Below are 14,111 nucleotides of genomic sequence, written 5' to 3'. Positions count from 1 at the left end.
TAGCTTGAACAATGGATGAAAAAAGCCACACTTAAGCCTAAGCAGAGCACTAAAATGTCAAATGCCTCAGCAAAAGGATTGTGAAGATGTATGCATATATGTCCTTTGCATTCAAATAAAAAAAGATGTGTGTAACATACTAAACACTCTCAGAACAGATGAAGGTTGTTTCTAGAAGTGCAGTAATTTGTATTTTCTATATTGTTGATTTAATTGAAAAAGATTAAGAAGTCTTGCTTATATACTTACAGGGAAAACAGGATTACATTATTTTAAAAAATGACTGACTGCATCATTAAAACTGTTCACAGTGTCACTTTGTTCTGATATAAAGTGTCATTTAGATATGCTTTAACTGTCCATCGATTGTCTGAACCTGCTCTGTCCTCTTTAAAGATCATTTATCCATAACATTACATAACATTCTCCGACCCACCTAATCCAATTCAGGGTGGTGAGGCGCTGAGCCAATTCTAGCAGCATTGAGTGCAAGGCAGGAAGCAGCCATGGATGCAGTGCTGGTCCATCACAAGGCCATCTGTACTGTAATATTACATTATATATAATCATATTGTTATAATTATTATTATTGTTATATTTAAAGAATTTTCTGCGATAGACCTGTTGCTGTTGCCTAGTAGTTAAGATCTAGCGGGTTGGATAATGGATGGATGGATGGATGTACTGTATATGTATGTTTTAGAAGATTGTGTTTGTGCTAAGAAATGTCCTCACTGTGTGAAATATATTTAAAACAGGTGCTTTCTGTAGTTTTATGTATGTGTATTGGTTTCTAATGTCTGTAGGCGTTTGTGTAGTGTATGTAGGACGATAATGGGCACAATGATCATCTTGTCCATTCTCCACCGTATTTCTTCCATCATTATTATTATTAATTGAGTAATGTACTGGTCAAAAGGTTTAGAACACCTGTATAAAAAGCAGTGCTTCTCTACAGACACAGGGTTTGTAATTAATCAACAATAGACATCAGTCCCGGCGGTATTATGCCATTGGGCAGATTCGAAGGGTGCAGGGGTTGCTGGGAAGAAGGTTAATTAAGCAGTCTCTTTAAAAAGGAGCCAAAAAGACACTGAGGGAACCGCAATCATCTTTGTATATTTGTTTCTCTGCATCACTTACTATTGAATTATGGTTTTATTCTGGATTTATGTGTTTGTCTTGAGCCTGCTTGTTTATGTGATTTTTGTCTGAGTTTGCTCCCAACCCTTCCAGATGTTGACACAACATCTGGAACGTGGTAGGAGAAACCTTTCATATCATTCATGAAACTGTTCACTTGGCATCTCAATTCATGCTCTCCTTCATCCACGCCTGTTGGACTGGACTGTGTTGTTAAGTGTTGATTGTTCATTGTCTAGTGCTTAGGGTTTCATTAGGTTTCTTTTGCATATTGTTCATAAAATATTATCACCAGTGGGGACAATGTTTTTTTTAATATTGTGTTGTTTTTTTTTCTCTTCATTATTTGCTTACTATAACTTTAATTTCCTTAGTGTATCTCTATTATTGATTGATTAATTGAGCGTCTTTATCAGTGCCTCTGTGTGTGTGTGTGTGTGTGTGTGTGTGTGTGCCCAGCCAATGCTGGGTGTGTTCCTGGGCTACCAGTAATAAAATAAATAAATCATTCTTTTGGTACGGTGTGGAACTTCACATTCTTGTGACCGCTACAGACCACAAGAGAGGGAAGTGATGTGTAGTTAAGGAAGAGCTTCTGAGGGGCACAAACAGTCCACTGTGCCATTGGCTATGAGTATATGGGGCCTCTCCCCTAGTTTATTAAATATTTTAACCTTATGAACTTAAAATTCCAAAAATATTCCCACAGGTACCGGCATTTATACCAAGAGCTAAAACAGCTCCAACATGCCAACAAACTCACTCAAGTTTCCAACGACATGTCCCATGAAAATGTGCCGGATGCCTCTGTGCATTGCATGCGTTACCAGGTTGAGATGGAATCTATAACAAGTGGCACCTTACACAGGGAAACAGAGCCACATTACAACAGATCTGTGTGGAAGCCTCCAGCAATGGTAAGTATGCAAGATGATGGGATTTGAAGGTATATGGAACATACACACACCACATACACATCTGGAAACCACATTGTGAACAGCATTCCACTTCTAGGTAGACAGAAAAAAATACATTATTCTTGGACACCGTGTTAAGGCAAGGCACACAGAACTTAATAAGCTGGTGATGAAGGTATAATGGCATGGCCTTAGTTTTCATACCACACATTGGGTTCATTGATATGATTAGAGCAGAACATGAAGGGCACAGGGATATCAGGACACAGTTGCAGATGAAGTGCATCCCTTCATGGCAGCAGTTTACCCGCCTGCCATTGGACTCTTTCAATGGGCTGTTATGGTCAAAATTTAACATCTTATTAAAGAAAGAAACATCCTGTAACAGGACAATTCAGTAATCGGGCAGGAGAAAAGCTGTTCATTGTATCTTTTAATTACTCCTCGGCAAAATGCCTTGAAGGACGCAATCATCAGAAGCAGTCTGTTCCATAATGATCAGAGAATCAAAGAATAGAGGTTCATGTTATTAACTGCTGAATTTACATACAGTGTCAATCAATGCATACATTTTACTGCGGTTGGTTTGTTTATATAAAGTAAAAGTCTTATTATATTATATCCTGGTTCTTATTATACCTTTTGAGATAAGCCACCACCCTTGAAATTTCTGTGCATATAACAACTGTCCATTCTCATTGTTTATAGGACATCTGCTGATTTCTTAGTCATCTCTTAGTCATCCTTCAGTGCATTTTGTATATTAAATCAACCTTTCTTCTGGTACAGTCTTTATTTACATGACCATCTCAGTATGTTTCCTAAACCAAATCCTATATTTCAGTGTACTGTACTTAAGATGAATGAGTATTTCAGTGTACTGTACTTAAAATGAATGAGATTAGATTAGATTAGATTAGATTAGATATATAGATAGATAGATAGATAGATAGAGATACTTTATTAATCCCAAGGGGAAATTCACATACTCCAGCAGCAGCATACTGATAAAAAAAAATATTAAATTCCAGGGAACAAGTCCACATAAAGAAAGTGATAGGAGTGATCAGTAAAATAGAAAATAAGGTAGGAAAATAAAGTCATACACAGAGCTGCTGGATGTTGCTGTGTTACCCTAAAATTATTCTTCCACACTATTGACCAAGGCTAATATTAGATTTCAATTTTAATAAGGAAATCTGTTGCTATCAGCCTATGGAAATCGGTCTGACACTCAGATACAGCGCAACATCCTTTTTCTTTCATGTATTTTGGGTTCCACCAAGAACACTAAACTGATGCAGACTGCATACAGCTCTGTGATCTGTGCGATAATCGTATGTCTTTTGCTACCATAGGTGGATGAAAAATTCTTCACTGTATGGGATTGCTTAAAAAAAGCCTTGATTTCATGCAGTTTGCTACACTTGAATTTATTACACCACAACAATAGGATTATATTATTGCCCATATTTAAACAGCTCTGATCTACAGCTAAAGCAACAAGAGGAGTGACTCAAAATGGTGACAGCAGTCCAAAGCGTAATTGAGTACCCTTGATTCTTGGTAATATATAAGTTGCAGATATTCTTTCAGCATTCAGAAATTTTAAATGGATTTCAATCATGAATAACAGTGGACATGAAATAATATCTATATGGTTTATGGGGCAACACTTTTGTGTTTTTATATAATAGTGAATCACGGTGTAGGACAACCCTCATTATCCAAGCTGTTGTGATACTTTTAATTGGAGCTAAAGTAGAAATAAAGATGCCAAAAGATGATTAAAAAAAACTGACACATCACAAAAAGCAAAAGTTCAAGTTTGCCTTCTTCATAATCTATCTTTAAGAAAGCAATATATTTAAATAAATAATTCTGGGTTGTTGTTCTGAATTCCTTGGCTGATCTGTTTAAACTCTTATAACAATGAAACCATCAAAATGCACTGTCTAATTGAGCTTATTCTAAATATCAGCAAGGAACTCTGGATGTCTGGAATCGAGACTCTCTTCCATATAATTCATATTATCTAGTTGAAATCCTATCATCATATTCCATCACACTTTCCTCTCATAATTAATTATTTTTCAGGCTCCAAGGTTCACAGTAAATGACCTCTCCTTGCTCCAAATCGTAAAGGCTGGGAAGCTGGCACTGTTTTACAAAGGGAAGCTGAGTCGGGGAACATGCAAAGGACATAAATTCACCACCTGCAAGATCTTCAAAGAAGGTGCTACTGCTCTGCCCTCGTGTTGCTTAGATTTCTCTATACTTATCATGACTCGACTGAATGGTAGCAGAGAGAAACCTTACAAATGAGAGTATGAGGACACTTTGGGTAAACTGCTGAATGTTAGATTGGAATAAGTTTAAATTTTGAGACAAACATGGTATCACACTGTGGTGGTCACATTACCATTTCAGATACTTGACAAATGAATAATGTAACAAACTGTTTTTACAGGAGTCTCCTTGAAGACAGTAGAAAATGAGATTGCAATCATGAAGAAGCTAGGACATCACCATAATATACTACAGCTGCTGGACTGGAATACCTCCAGAGGTAAGATGTTTGGTCATGAAGGTTACCTAAAATATGATACTGCAAATATGGAACTATGGATTGTATGGATTTTGTATTATATTTATGATGTAAGAATTAAGGTGGAAGAGGCTACGTATGAAGTCAAGTAAGGAGCTGATGTGCACTGATGCTGTGGTATTTTTACAGAGCCCTATGTTTTTCTAATGGAGTTTGTAAACCAAGGCACACTGAAGAGTTTCCTCCAGCGGTACAAGGAGCCACTGAGTTCCAGCAAAGATTCCCAGCACTTGCTCATGGTGGCAGCCTACCACATTGCACTAGCAATGGAATACGTTCGCTCCAAAATGGTAAACCTCTTATGAGAATTCTTTGAATCTATGATGCTGAAGGGCAATGGCACCCAGAATTTAAAAACTTACAGTGTTCATGCCTATATGAATGTCTATTGGAAAGAGTAATCTGAGCTTTTCAGCCTGGTTGTTTCATTTTTAAAATAGTTTGGATAAGAACTGCGAAGTGCTTGTAGTGAAAGTCCATAGCAGAATGCTGTAAATAGAAAGTCAAAATATGTACAGAGCAATTTTAAAGTTGCTTGGCAATGTAAACCAATTTGAAGCTGTTAAATGATTAACAACGCAAATGTTTCCAATTTAAAAAATCTTATAGGCTGGGATTGGCTCCAGCAGACCCCCGTGACCCTGTGTTAGGATATAGCGGGTTAGAAAATGACTGACTGGCATATAAAATATAACTAGAAGTCTCCTTAATGCATACAAGGCTGTGCAGAGATACATTTTCTTATGGCTGTACTTTTGAACGCCTTTTTAAAAGTATGTACATCTGTGCTGCTTCAGAACTTTATGATTTGACCCCAGTGGAAACATGGCTTTTGACAGAAGCTCTTTAAATAAATATATTCATAAACAGATAAATAAAAAAATATCAATACTCACACTTATGGTCTGAACACACACCAGAATGACTACAAAAGAAGAAAATTAAAAACTGACTTGGCAGTCCCATTCCCAGTGAAGCATTAAGCAAGAATATTGTTATTGGTATAAAGGAGCCCCAGTAGCGTGAAGTGTAGATATATGTTGATATATCCTGCTAATATCAAGCTCTGAATCTGTGATCTGTTGGCAACAAAATACAAATGAGTGTGCCTGGCAATGGACTGTTATCTTGTAGGCCCTGAGTCCCCACAAGCCTGATGTCATATAGAGAAAGCAGGTTCAGAAAATCAACATAGGAACTGAAATATGCCGGAATCTTGAAGATAGATAGATAGATAGATAGATAGATAGGACTGGTATAGATAGATAGATAGATAGATAGATACTTTTCAAATGACACTGGTTTATGCAGGCAGCAAGACGTCACCTGAAGAGACGAGACTACTGGTAACGCCGTGTAGGACTGTAAATTACAGAATAACTCAGGAAAGGAAAGGGTCTGGTGTAAACATACTATATAAAAATTAATCACTTACTAAAGTTCAGAATATTCACTGTTGTGTTAACAGAATTTTATGACTTTCTTAATTAAGAATGTTTCATCTCTTTCACATGTTCAAAATGTTAGCAAATGGAACATTGTGTTGTCAATTGAATCAATATCTGCCACAATTCATCTCACTGCAACCTGAAGAAAACCAGCAGTGTGGGTTTATAACCTTAAGCTCTGTGGTGACTTCCTGGCAAATATTTATTGAGTTATTGACAAACTCCTTGTTGGTCTTTCTAGCCAAACCTTGTTGGTCTTTCTAGCCAAAAAAAAACAAACTCCCAATTGACTTCCTATAATATAATGATTTACAATTGAATTCACTAATTACTTAAAAATGCACCTCTTAGGGTCTGATGAACATTCTGCAGAGTGAGAGCAGTGGTATTGAAGGAGTCTCAGGCTTAAAATGTCATCAGATGGAGAATTAAAAAGACTATGGAAAATGAACAAAAGAACTCCACCTACATTGTCATTTTTACTGTGCATAACTTAACAAGGGTATTCACTGGTGAAAATCTTAACTTTGAAGGTGCAGTCTGGAGATTTTGGAGGAATACTAACAGCATCCACCTACAGACCACTGAGTTCTTTTATTAACATTTTTAGGTTCATGTACAAAATAATGAATATCTATATTTTTCTGCTCAAAGATATTTCCAAAATGAGGAAAACAACTTAAAAATAAATTGTTTTGGTCTCCAATCTGGACAGAAGGTATGTTTAACTATAGAGTCCAATAACAAATTAATGGCTTGGCTAGATTTCTATTTGGCCACAGTGACAGGATAAGATATGTTTTACTATGGATACTTAGAGCAAGGGGCTAGCTGACTTGTGTCTGGAACCGCACAATTCCTATCATGCTCCTCAAGATGAGGCAACAGTCAACTAGTAATAGGGAAGAGAGTACATTCAATTAAATGATAAGCTTATCAGTTCATTTTTATTTTACATCCATCCATCCATTATCCAACCCGCTATATCCTAACTACAGGGTCACGGGGGTCCGCTGGAGCCAATCCCAGCCAACACAGGGCACAAGGCAGGAAACAATCCCCTGGCAGGGCGCCAGCCCACCACAGGGTACACCCACACACACCCACACACCAAGCACACACTAGAGACAATTTAGGATCACCAATCCACCTAACCTGCATATCTTTGGACTGTGGGAGGAAACCAGAGCACCTGGAGGAAACCCATGCAGACCCAGAGAGAACATACAAACTCCACACAGGGAGGACTTGGGAAGCGAATCCAGGTCTCAGAGACAGCAGCGCTACCACTGTGCCACTGTGCCGACCTCATTTTACTTTATATATGATAATTAAGCAGTACAATCTTTTCTATAATAATCACTCAATTTGAGGTCAAGAACATCTTCAAACAATAACTTAATATTCTGTCATTTATATTCCTTACAAATGCTCAGACTTTCAGATTCTATGTGTGTAACTCTCACCATTAGTTTATAGGTTAATATCTTCTAACTCTAAATAAACAGTGGATATTCTGAAAATCTGGTGGTCACTGACAATGACAATGTTGCTGTACAGGTGGTTCATGGTGATCTGGCCTTAAGAAACATCCTTGTTGGCCGCTTTCCTCAAGAGTGCAAGATCACTGAGTTTGGACTGGCCAAAAACTTCTCTCGCATGAAGAGCCGGCGAAGCAGCCACAAGAGGCAAAATATGGTAATAGGCAGTAAGAAAAATCTATGTTAAAATTTGTGCATGTCCCAGTACAGTCGATTGACAGTTATGAGAGGTTTTGATTCTTGTCTTCCAGGACCAGGTGCCTCTTCGGTGGTACCCTCCAGAGTATTTCAAACACAACTACTACAGTTTCAAGGGGGATATCTGGGCCTTTGGCATCTTTCTTTGGGAACTGCATACATATGGTATGGATGAAAAGATACATCTCTTAATGTGAATGATAAATATTGTACATAGACTTCTTTATGAAATGATAGATAGATAGATAGATATGAATGGCACTATGGTAGATAAATAGATAGATAGATAGAAGTGTCTCCATGTGTCATTGGCAATAATAAAAAACTGGTAAACCTAGTAAAATGAAAGAATGACTTATTCTAATAGTAGTATTGCCATGTGCACGGAGTACAGTGAAATTCCTACTTGTGTGTCCAATCAAAATGCAACACGTCTCCATGCTCTGGCATCATGATAAACACAAATGTATCAAATTACATAACTTCTTTTTATTCAGCTAAAAACACAAATTAAATTTACGTGTGTTTGTGGCCAACAAATGAAGTTATATTTACGTAGATTGACTTTTTGTTGTTATTTATTTATTTTTTATTTTTTCCTTCTGTAAATCATAATGCCATTAATACTGGGAATATTGCTAGGAAAGATTTTACTAAAAATGTTATGTGCAGTAAGCTGTATCATACAGTGTATTTTAAATTTTTCATATTTTAGTGTATAATTCATCAAAACATACAGAAATCAATAAGAAATATAAAATGTACAAATATTGACAAATGAAATGCCAAATACAAACTAATATCTACCCACAAGAAAAGACAAAAGAAATGTAGTTTACCTAATATGTCTTATTTTATATAAAAACATTTAAAACAAATTCTGTTTATATTCATAAATATGTCACAAAATGTCCAGTGAATTCTTCAATTTTTATTCAATGTGGTTAGCAGTGCTCCTCACAACTTCAGAGCCTACGTTCAGTTTCTGGCTGCGTCACTTTCTTTGTAGATTTGACAAACTCTGCCCATGTCAACTTGTGATTTTCTGTGGTTATTTTGGTTTTCTTCCCACATTTGTAGGATGTACTGGATGTGTTAGATTTGGAATTTTTCTGTGTATAGATAGATGTGTGAGTGGGCCCTGCTAAGAACCATCCCTATGGTCCATTGTTGGTCTTGTCTTGTCCTCAGTACTCCTGGGATATGCTTCATTCCTGCAAACTGAACCAAAATAAATGGATGTGAAATAAGATGGATAGGTAAACTTTAGCATGTAACTAGAAATTTCCAGATATGTCTCACTAGGCATCAAGCACTTAATTTACGCGAATTACAGTCTGTTAGATCTGAGTATATATTATCCATTACATGAAAATATATTAAAATATAATTTTATTTTCATATGTTTTTTCATACACAAAAAATATATGAAGGATGTAATTCCAATAATTGACCAGTCCTTTCTAAAAATGTTTGTCATTGACAATCTTTTGCTTCTAAATAATAATGACATGAGAATTGCAGGTACACAGTTTGCAGAAAAGGAATTCCCAAGATTAAAACACAAACATATTTCTTGTAATATATCATATGCCTATACAATGTCTTTTTTACAACCTCAAGACTAGTAAACACACACAGAGATATACATTTGTATTTAAAAAATGGTGTTTTTGAAAACCATTCATGAGGAATGTGTGCTTCCTCTCACCTCCTCTGCCCACCAATAGGAACTGACAGCCTTAAGCCCACACATTTCATTTGTACAGCAATTCAAAACCAGTAGGATGAAGACTTGCAGTAAAAAGAAATAGGCAGCCCACAGACAGAGAGCATATAAATTTAAATATTGAATTTCTCCAAAAACAGTTACAGAAGTGCAGCTCATGGAGAGCAATTGCTGGAAATCTACAAAGGGATTCACTGAGCATTTCAGATCACCTTCTTACAAAACCAAGCTGGAAGTGTAACAGCAACAAAAAAAATAAAACATGGTACTTACCACTGCGGTGGACTGGCGCGCCCTGCCCGGGGTTTGTTTCCTGCCTTGTACCCTGTGTTGGCTGGGATTGGCTCCAGCAGACCCCCATGACCCTGTAGTTAGGATATAGCAGGTTGGATAATGGATGGATGGATGGTACTTATCAATTTATCTATGGAGCAACTGCAAAAAGGTGGAAAACAAAAAATGAAAAATAAAAGAAACCTAACAGATATCCTGTTTTTCTGCTAAAATTCAAACATCAATGTATTTTTATTTTGATGCAATTATGTTTTAAAGCAAATAAAACAATGAAAAAGACAAAACACCATGAAAGGAACACAGACCGGTATCTTTAACGTATGACCCTCAAACAGAGCTCTGAAACACATCCAAAAACCTTGCCTTGCGTTAATAATTTATTATGATATCAGTTGCCTGCTTAAAGTTGTCGTCACAGCCTTGAAAGCGTATGCTGTATCATGAATTCTAGTAACATTTATGTTCTATACTTGGATAAATAAAATGGCTTCAAACAACATGGTCCCCCTATCGAATTTGCTTACAACTAACGAAATCTGTTATTACGTTTGAAATGGATAGGAAATAGGAAGCAAGTAATTAGGATTGTGCACTGAAATATCATTAAATGACTGCTTTTAGCTTCAGTAATCAGAGGTTGTAAATGCACACTAAAACAACGGAGTCATTTAAAGTTTTAATATAACATTCCCTAACCCCCTTAATCCAATTCAAGAGCCTGGGCCTATCCGGGCAGCCCTGGACACAGGGCAGGAAACAGCCCCGGACAGGTCAGCAGTCCACCTCAGGGCCCCCACATGCACACACTCACACTTAGACATTACACAGTGCCTATTCAGAACTGCCAATTAACTTATAGTAAGTGTCCTAACCTAAAGTAAAAGACAGATACTTTAATTGCATTTTAAAATAGCAGAAAACAACTTCCTGTTCATCTGCATATACTTAAAATAGAGATGATGGCCAAATCAAAAAGTAAGACATTTTAACAGATCTGCAGTAAAATGTATTTTCTAAATATATTTAGAAAATGAACTTCTAAAATACAAATGCGTTCTTTGCTTTCTTTGGTAGCTGCGCCATCTCTGTGAAGCCGTGTCACTCAGCAGAATGGCAGCGGCTGTTTTTTCATTGCACCTACCACTGCAATCAGAAGGTCTTTTTTTTCCTTACTGTACTTCTTGTTTAATTACTTAAGCCTTTAGAGTGGTGATTAAGAACAAGCCCACAGTTTGACATTTGGTGGTGGAGCTTCTATCATTTTTGTGGGTTTTAGCGCAAATAGGTGTTTTAGAGCCCTTAAGCCCACTTTTGTATCGAATTTATTGTGTTCAAAAGAAATACCTATGAACGCTTTGAAATCACTTGCGCCTCCTGATTCACCGGGGTGAGAAAACCCCCACCTATGAAAGACTCTTTGACTTGTCCGGAAGTCGAGTTATGCAAGATGTTGAGCTATTTGGTGTTCCCTCCTATTTTTAGCTCTCTAGATCTGAAAACCATTAGGCCATTGTTGCACCTTATTTTAGGCAGGAAATGACACCTTATGATAAAGAGTAAACCAATAGATGTCTTCAGCAAAAATGATCAGAAGGGCTTGATGTTGTGTGGGTCATATCACCCCCTAATGGGATATGAGGAGTCACAAAAATTTTGTAAATAATTAGGATCAGTATTATCGGCATATAGAGTGTCATTTTATGCGATTTTTGAGGTTGCTGATAACAAATATGATAATATTTCTCAGATATGATTCTTTACCAGCAGCCAGAGACTTTTAAGAGTCACTCTGAGAAAGTTAAAAATGACCAATTTCAAACATAAGCACATGGGATATCATCCATTCATTTTCGAACCCGCTAAATCCGAACACAGGGTCATGGCGGTCTGCTGGAGCCAATCCCAGCCAACACAGGGCACAAGGCAGGAACCAATCCCGGGCAGGGTGCCAACCCACCGCAGGACACACACAAACACACCCACACACCAAGCACACACTAGGGCCAATTTAGAATCACCAATCCACCTAACCTGCATGTCTCTGGACTGTGGGAGGAAACCCACACAGACACGGGGAGAACATTACCCGGGATATCATTTTAGACTATTTTAAGGCCAGTGACTATGAATTTGATGTTATTTAGATTCTTTACTAGGAATTTAGCCTTCTATTGAGCTATTTTTAAGGGTGAAAAGAGACAAATTTCTGTTACAATTGAGAATATCCATCCATCCATTTTCTAACCCGCTGAATCCAAATACAGGGTCACGGGGGTCTGCTGGAGCCTTAGACTTTAAACAATTAAATTGAAGCACACATTTTAATGTTTCAGATATGTGACATAACTATTCTTGTTTATTATGTACTTCTACCTCATGACTTCTACCCAAGAGCATTCAGGGGTTAAGCCTAATAATCTGACAGATCTACTCAAATGCTGTACAGTTCACATTTGCAGGTATTTGTTTAAGCATACTGTGTCTAGAAACAATAGAGACTTGTTCATCTTTTCAAGATTTGGCAAATTCTCTGTTCTAAAGCAAAACTTGGTTAGAAAAATGTGCCTAAACTATACATAATTGTATAATTTCTTACCTTATTGACACAGATTGTTTGAAAGTACCTTACAGAAAAGACTGTTTGCCATGTTGTTGCTTTTTAGTTTGCACCAATTGAACAGAACACAACAATATAAGTAAGGCTCAGTAAAAATAATGCAGATAACTTATAACATTTTACATCATATAAAAGGAAAGCTAATTATTCAGAAATGTTCAGTAAGTCCTGCAAGACTACATTTAATACTGACACTGAAATGTAAAGTCTGGTCCTTGTTTTAGCTTGATTCATATTAGTTGAGTCTCTAGGGAAATGGAGCCCACCTCAAAAGCCTCAGGAGGTAGGATGCTAGTCAGTCACCAGGTACATTCATTCACAAACTCCACACAAATGAAATATAGTTTGGCTGACATGCAAGATATCAGGAGGCAAAACTATCAGCTAAGTCATCATGCTGCCACTAAACGCAAGGGCAACTCTTTTTAGATTTGTGGGTGCTAGCTCCATGTCTTCTTCTTCTTTCGGCTGCTCCCATTAGGGGTTAACCACAGCAGATCATCTTTCTTCATATCTTTCTGTCCTCTGCATCATGTTCTGTTACACCCATCACCTGCATGTACTCTCTCCAGTTGCACTCTCTTTACTTTCCTCCTCTCTTCCTGCCTCCGGACACATCTCCCCCCTTCTTCTTCTCCTTCTTCTGCTTCGGCCAACAGTAGCCCAATTTCTGACAGCACCCTGTTAACTAACAGTACTGGTGGCAGTCGTTGTTAACCCGGGGCTGGACCAATCCGGTATGGAAATTTGTATTGTTGTCCGCATATTGATTTGGCAAAAATTTACACCGGATGCCCTTCCTGACGTAACCCTCCCTATTTATCAGGGCTTGGGACCGGCACGAAGAAACACACTGGTTTGTGCATCCCCTGTGGCTGGGTTTGGGTGCTAGCTCCAAGTATTATAAATAAATTGGCACAGGACGTGAACGAAACATTTCAAAATTTAACACTTGGATGCAAAGATGTGTTCAAACCAAAAAAATATACAGTAGTGTTAAAAGCTGGTATGGCTGCATGTCAATGGACTACAGACCTGACTCCAGATCAAAGTCAATCAGCACCACATCTGCAAGAAGTAATGTTAAGATTAAATGAAATGAACAAACCCCTCATCTCTTATCAAACCCACTTAATGTTGTTCAGGTGTCGTAGAAATGGAGCCTACCCCAGCAACACTATGCACAAGGCAGGAAACAACTGTGTATGAACCACCAGGTCATCACAGAACACACACACCCACATTCACTCATCTGGGCCAGTTGATCTATTAAATGTCTTTGGGATGAAGGAGAAAAAAAGCATGTAGGCAGTCAGTGTTTGGGTCAGTATTCAGACGCAAGTGTCTGGTGGTGCAAAGCAGAAGAGCTAACCACTGCACCATCATGGGACCATGAAAAAATGTCAAAGCATAAAATTCTTTAAGTAGAAAGCAAGCAGACTAATAAAAAGGAAAGAGTCCCTACCTCAGACACCAGTAAGGTTTTTGCTTTGATTTACCTGTAATGTCTACATTAGGGCAATCTTGTGTGTTATGTTAAGAAGCACAGTCTCACACCATGTCAGTGCCTTTAGGGTCTTGCTAAAAATGTAACACAAATATGAAAAAGTAAAATT

At 37.5% G+C, this 14,111-nt stretch overlaps 1 protein-coding gene across 4 annotated transcripts in view; it reads left to right on the top strand.

The window, feature by feature from the left end:
• si:ch211-167j9.5 (tyrosine kinase receptor Cad96Ca) overlaps nt 1–14,111 on the top strand; it is a 55,868-nt gene that overhangs the window by 24,904 nt on the left and 16,853 nt on the right. For all 4 annotated transcript variants that reach the window (XM_039757102.1, XM_039757103.1, XM_039757105.1 and 1 more), the window contains 6 exons: nt 1,853–2,060; nt 4,158–4,296; nt 4,531–4,629; nt 4,798–4,958; nt 7,677–7,814; nt 7,909–8,020. In XM_039757102.1, the coding sequence (XP_039613036.1) occupies nt 1,853–2,060; nt 4,158–4,296; nt 4,531–4,629; nt 4,798–4,958; nt 7,677–7,814; nt 7,909–8,020 (857 nt within the window). The remainder of the gene's footprint in view (nt 1–1,852; nt 2,061–4,157; nt 4,297–4,530; nt 4,630–4,797; nt 4,959–7,676; nt 7,815–7,908; nt 8,021–14,111) is intronic.

Source organism: Polypterus senegalus, chromosome 6 (assembly GCF_016835505.1).
Source record: "Polypterus senegalus isolate Bchr_013 chromosome 6, ASM1683550v1, whole genome shotgun sequence".
NCBI classification, from domain to species: Eukaryota; Metazoa; Chordata; class Cladistia; order Polypteriformes; family Polypteridae; genus Polypterus; species Polypterus senegalus.
Note: the sequence above shows the minus strand (reverse complement) of the source record. Positions and strands in the feature narration are given on the sequence as shown.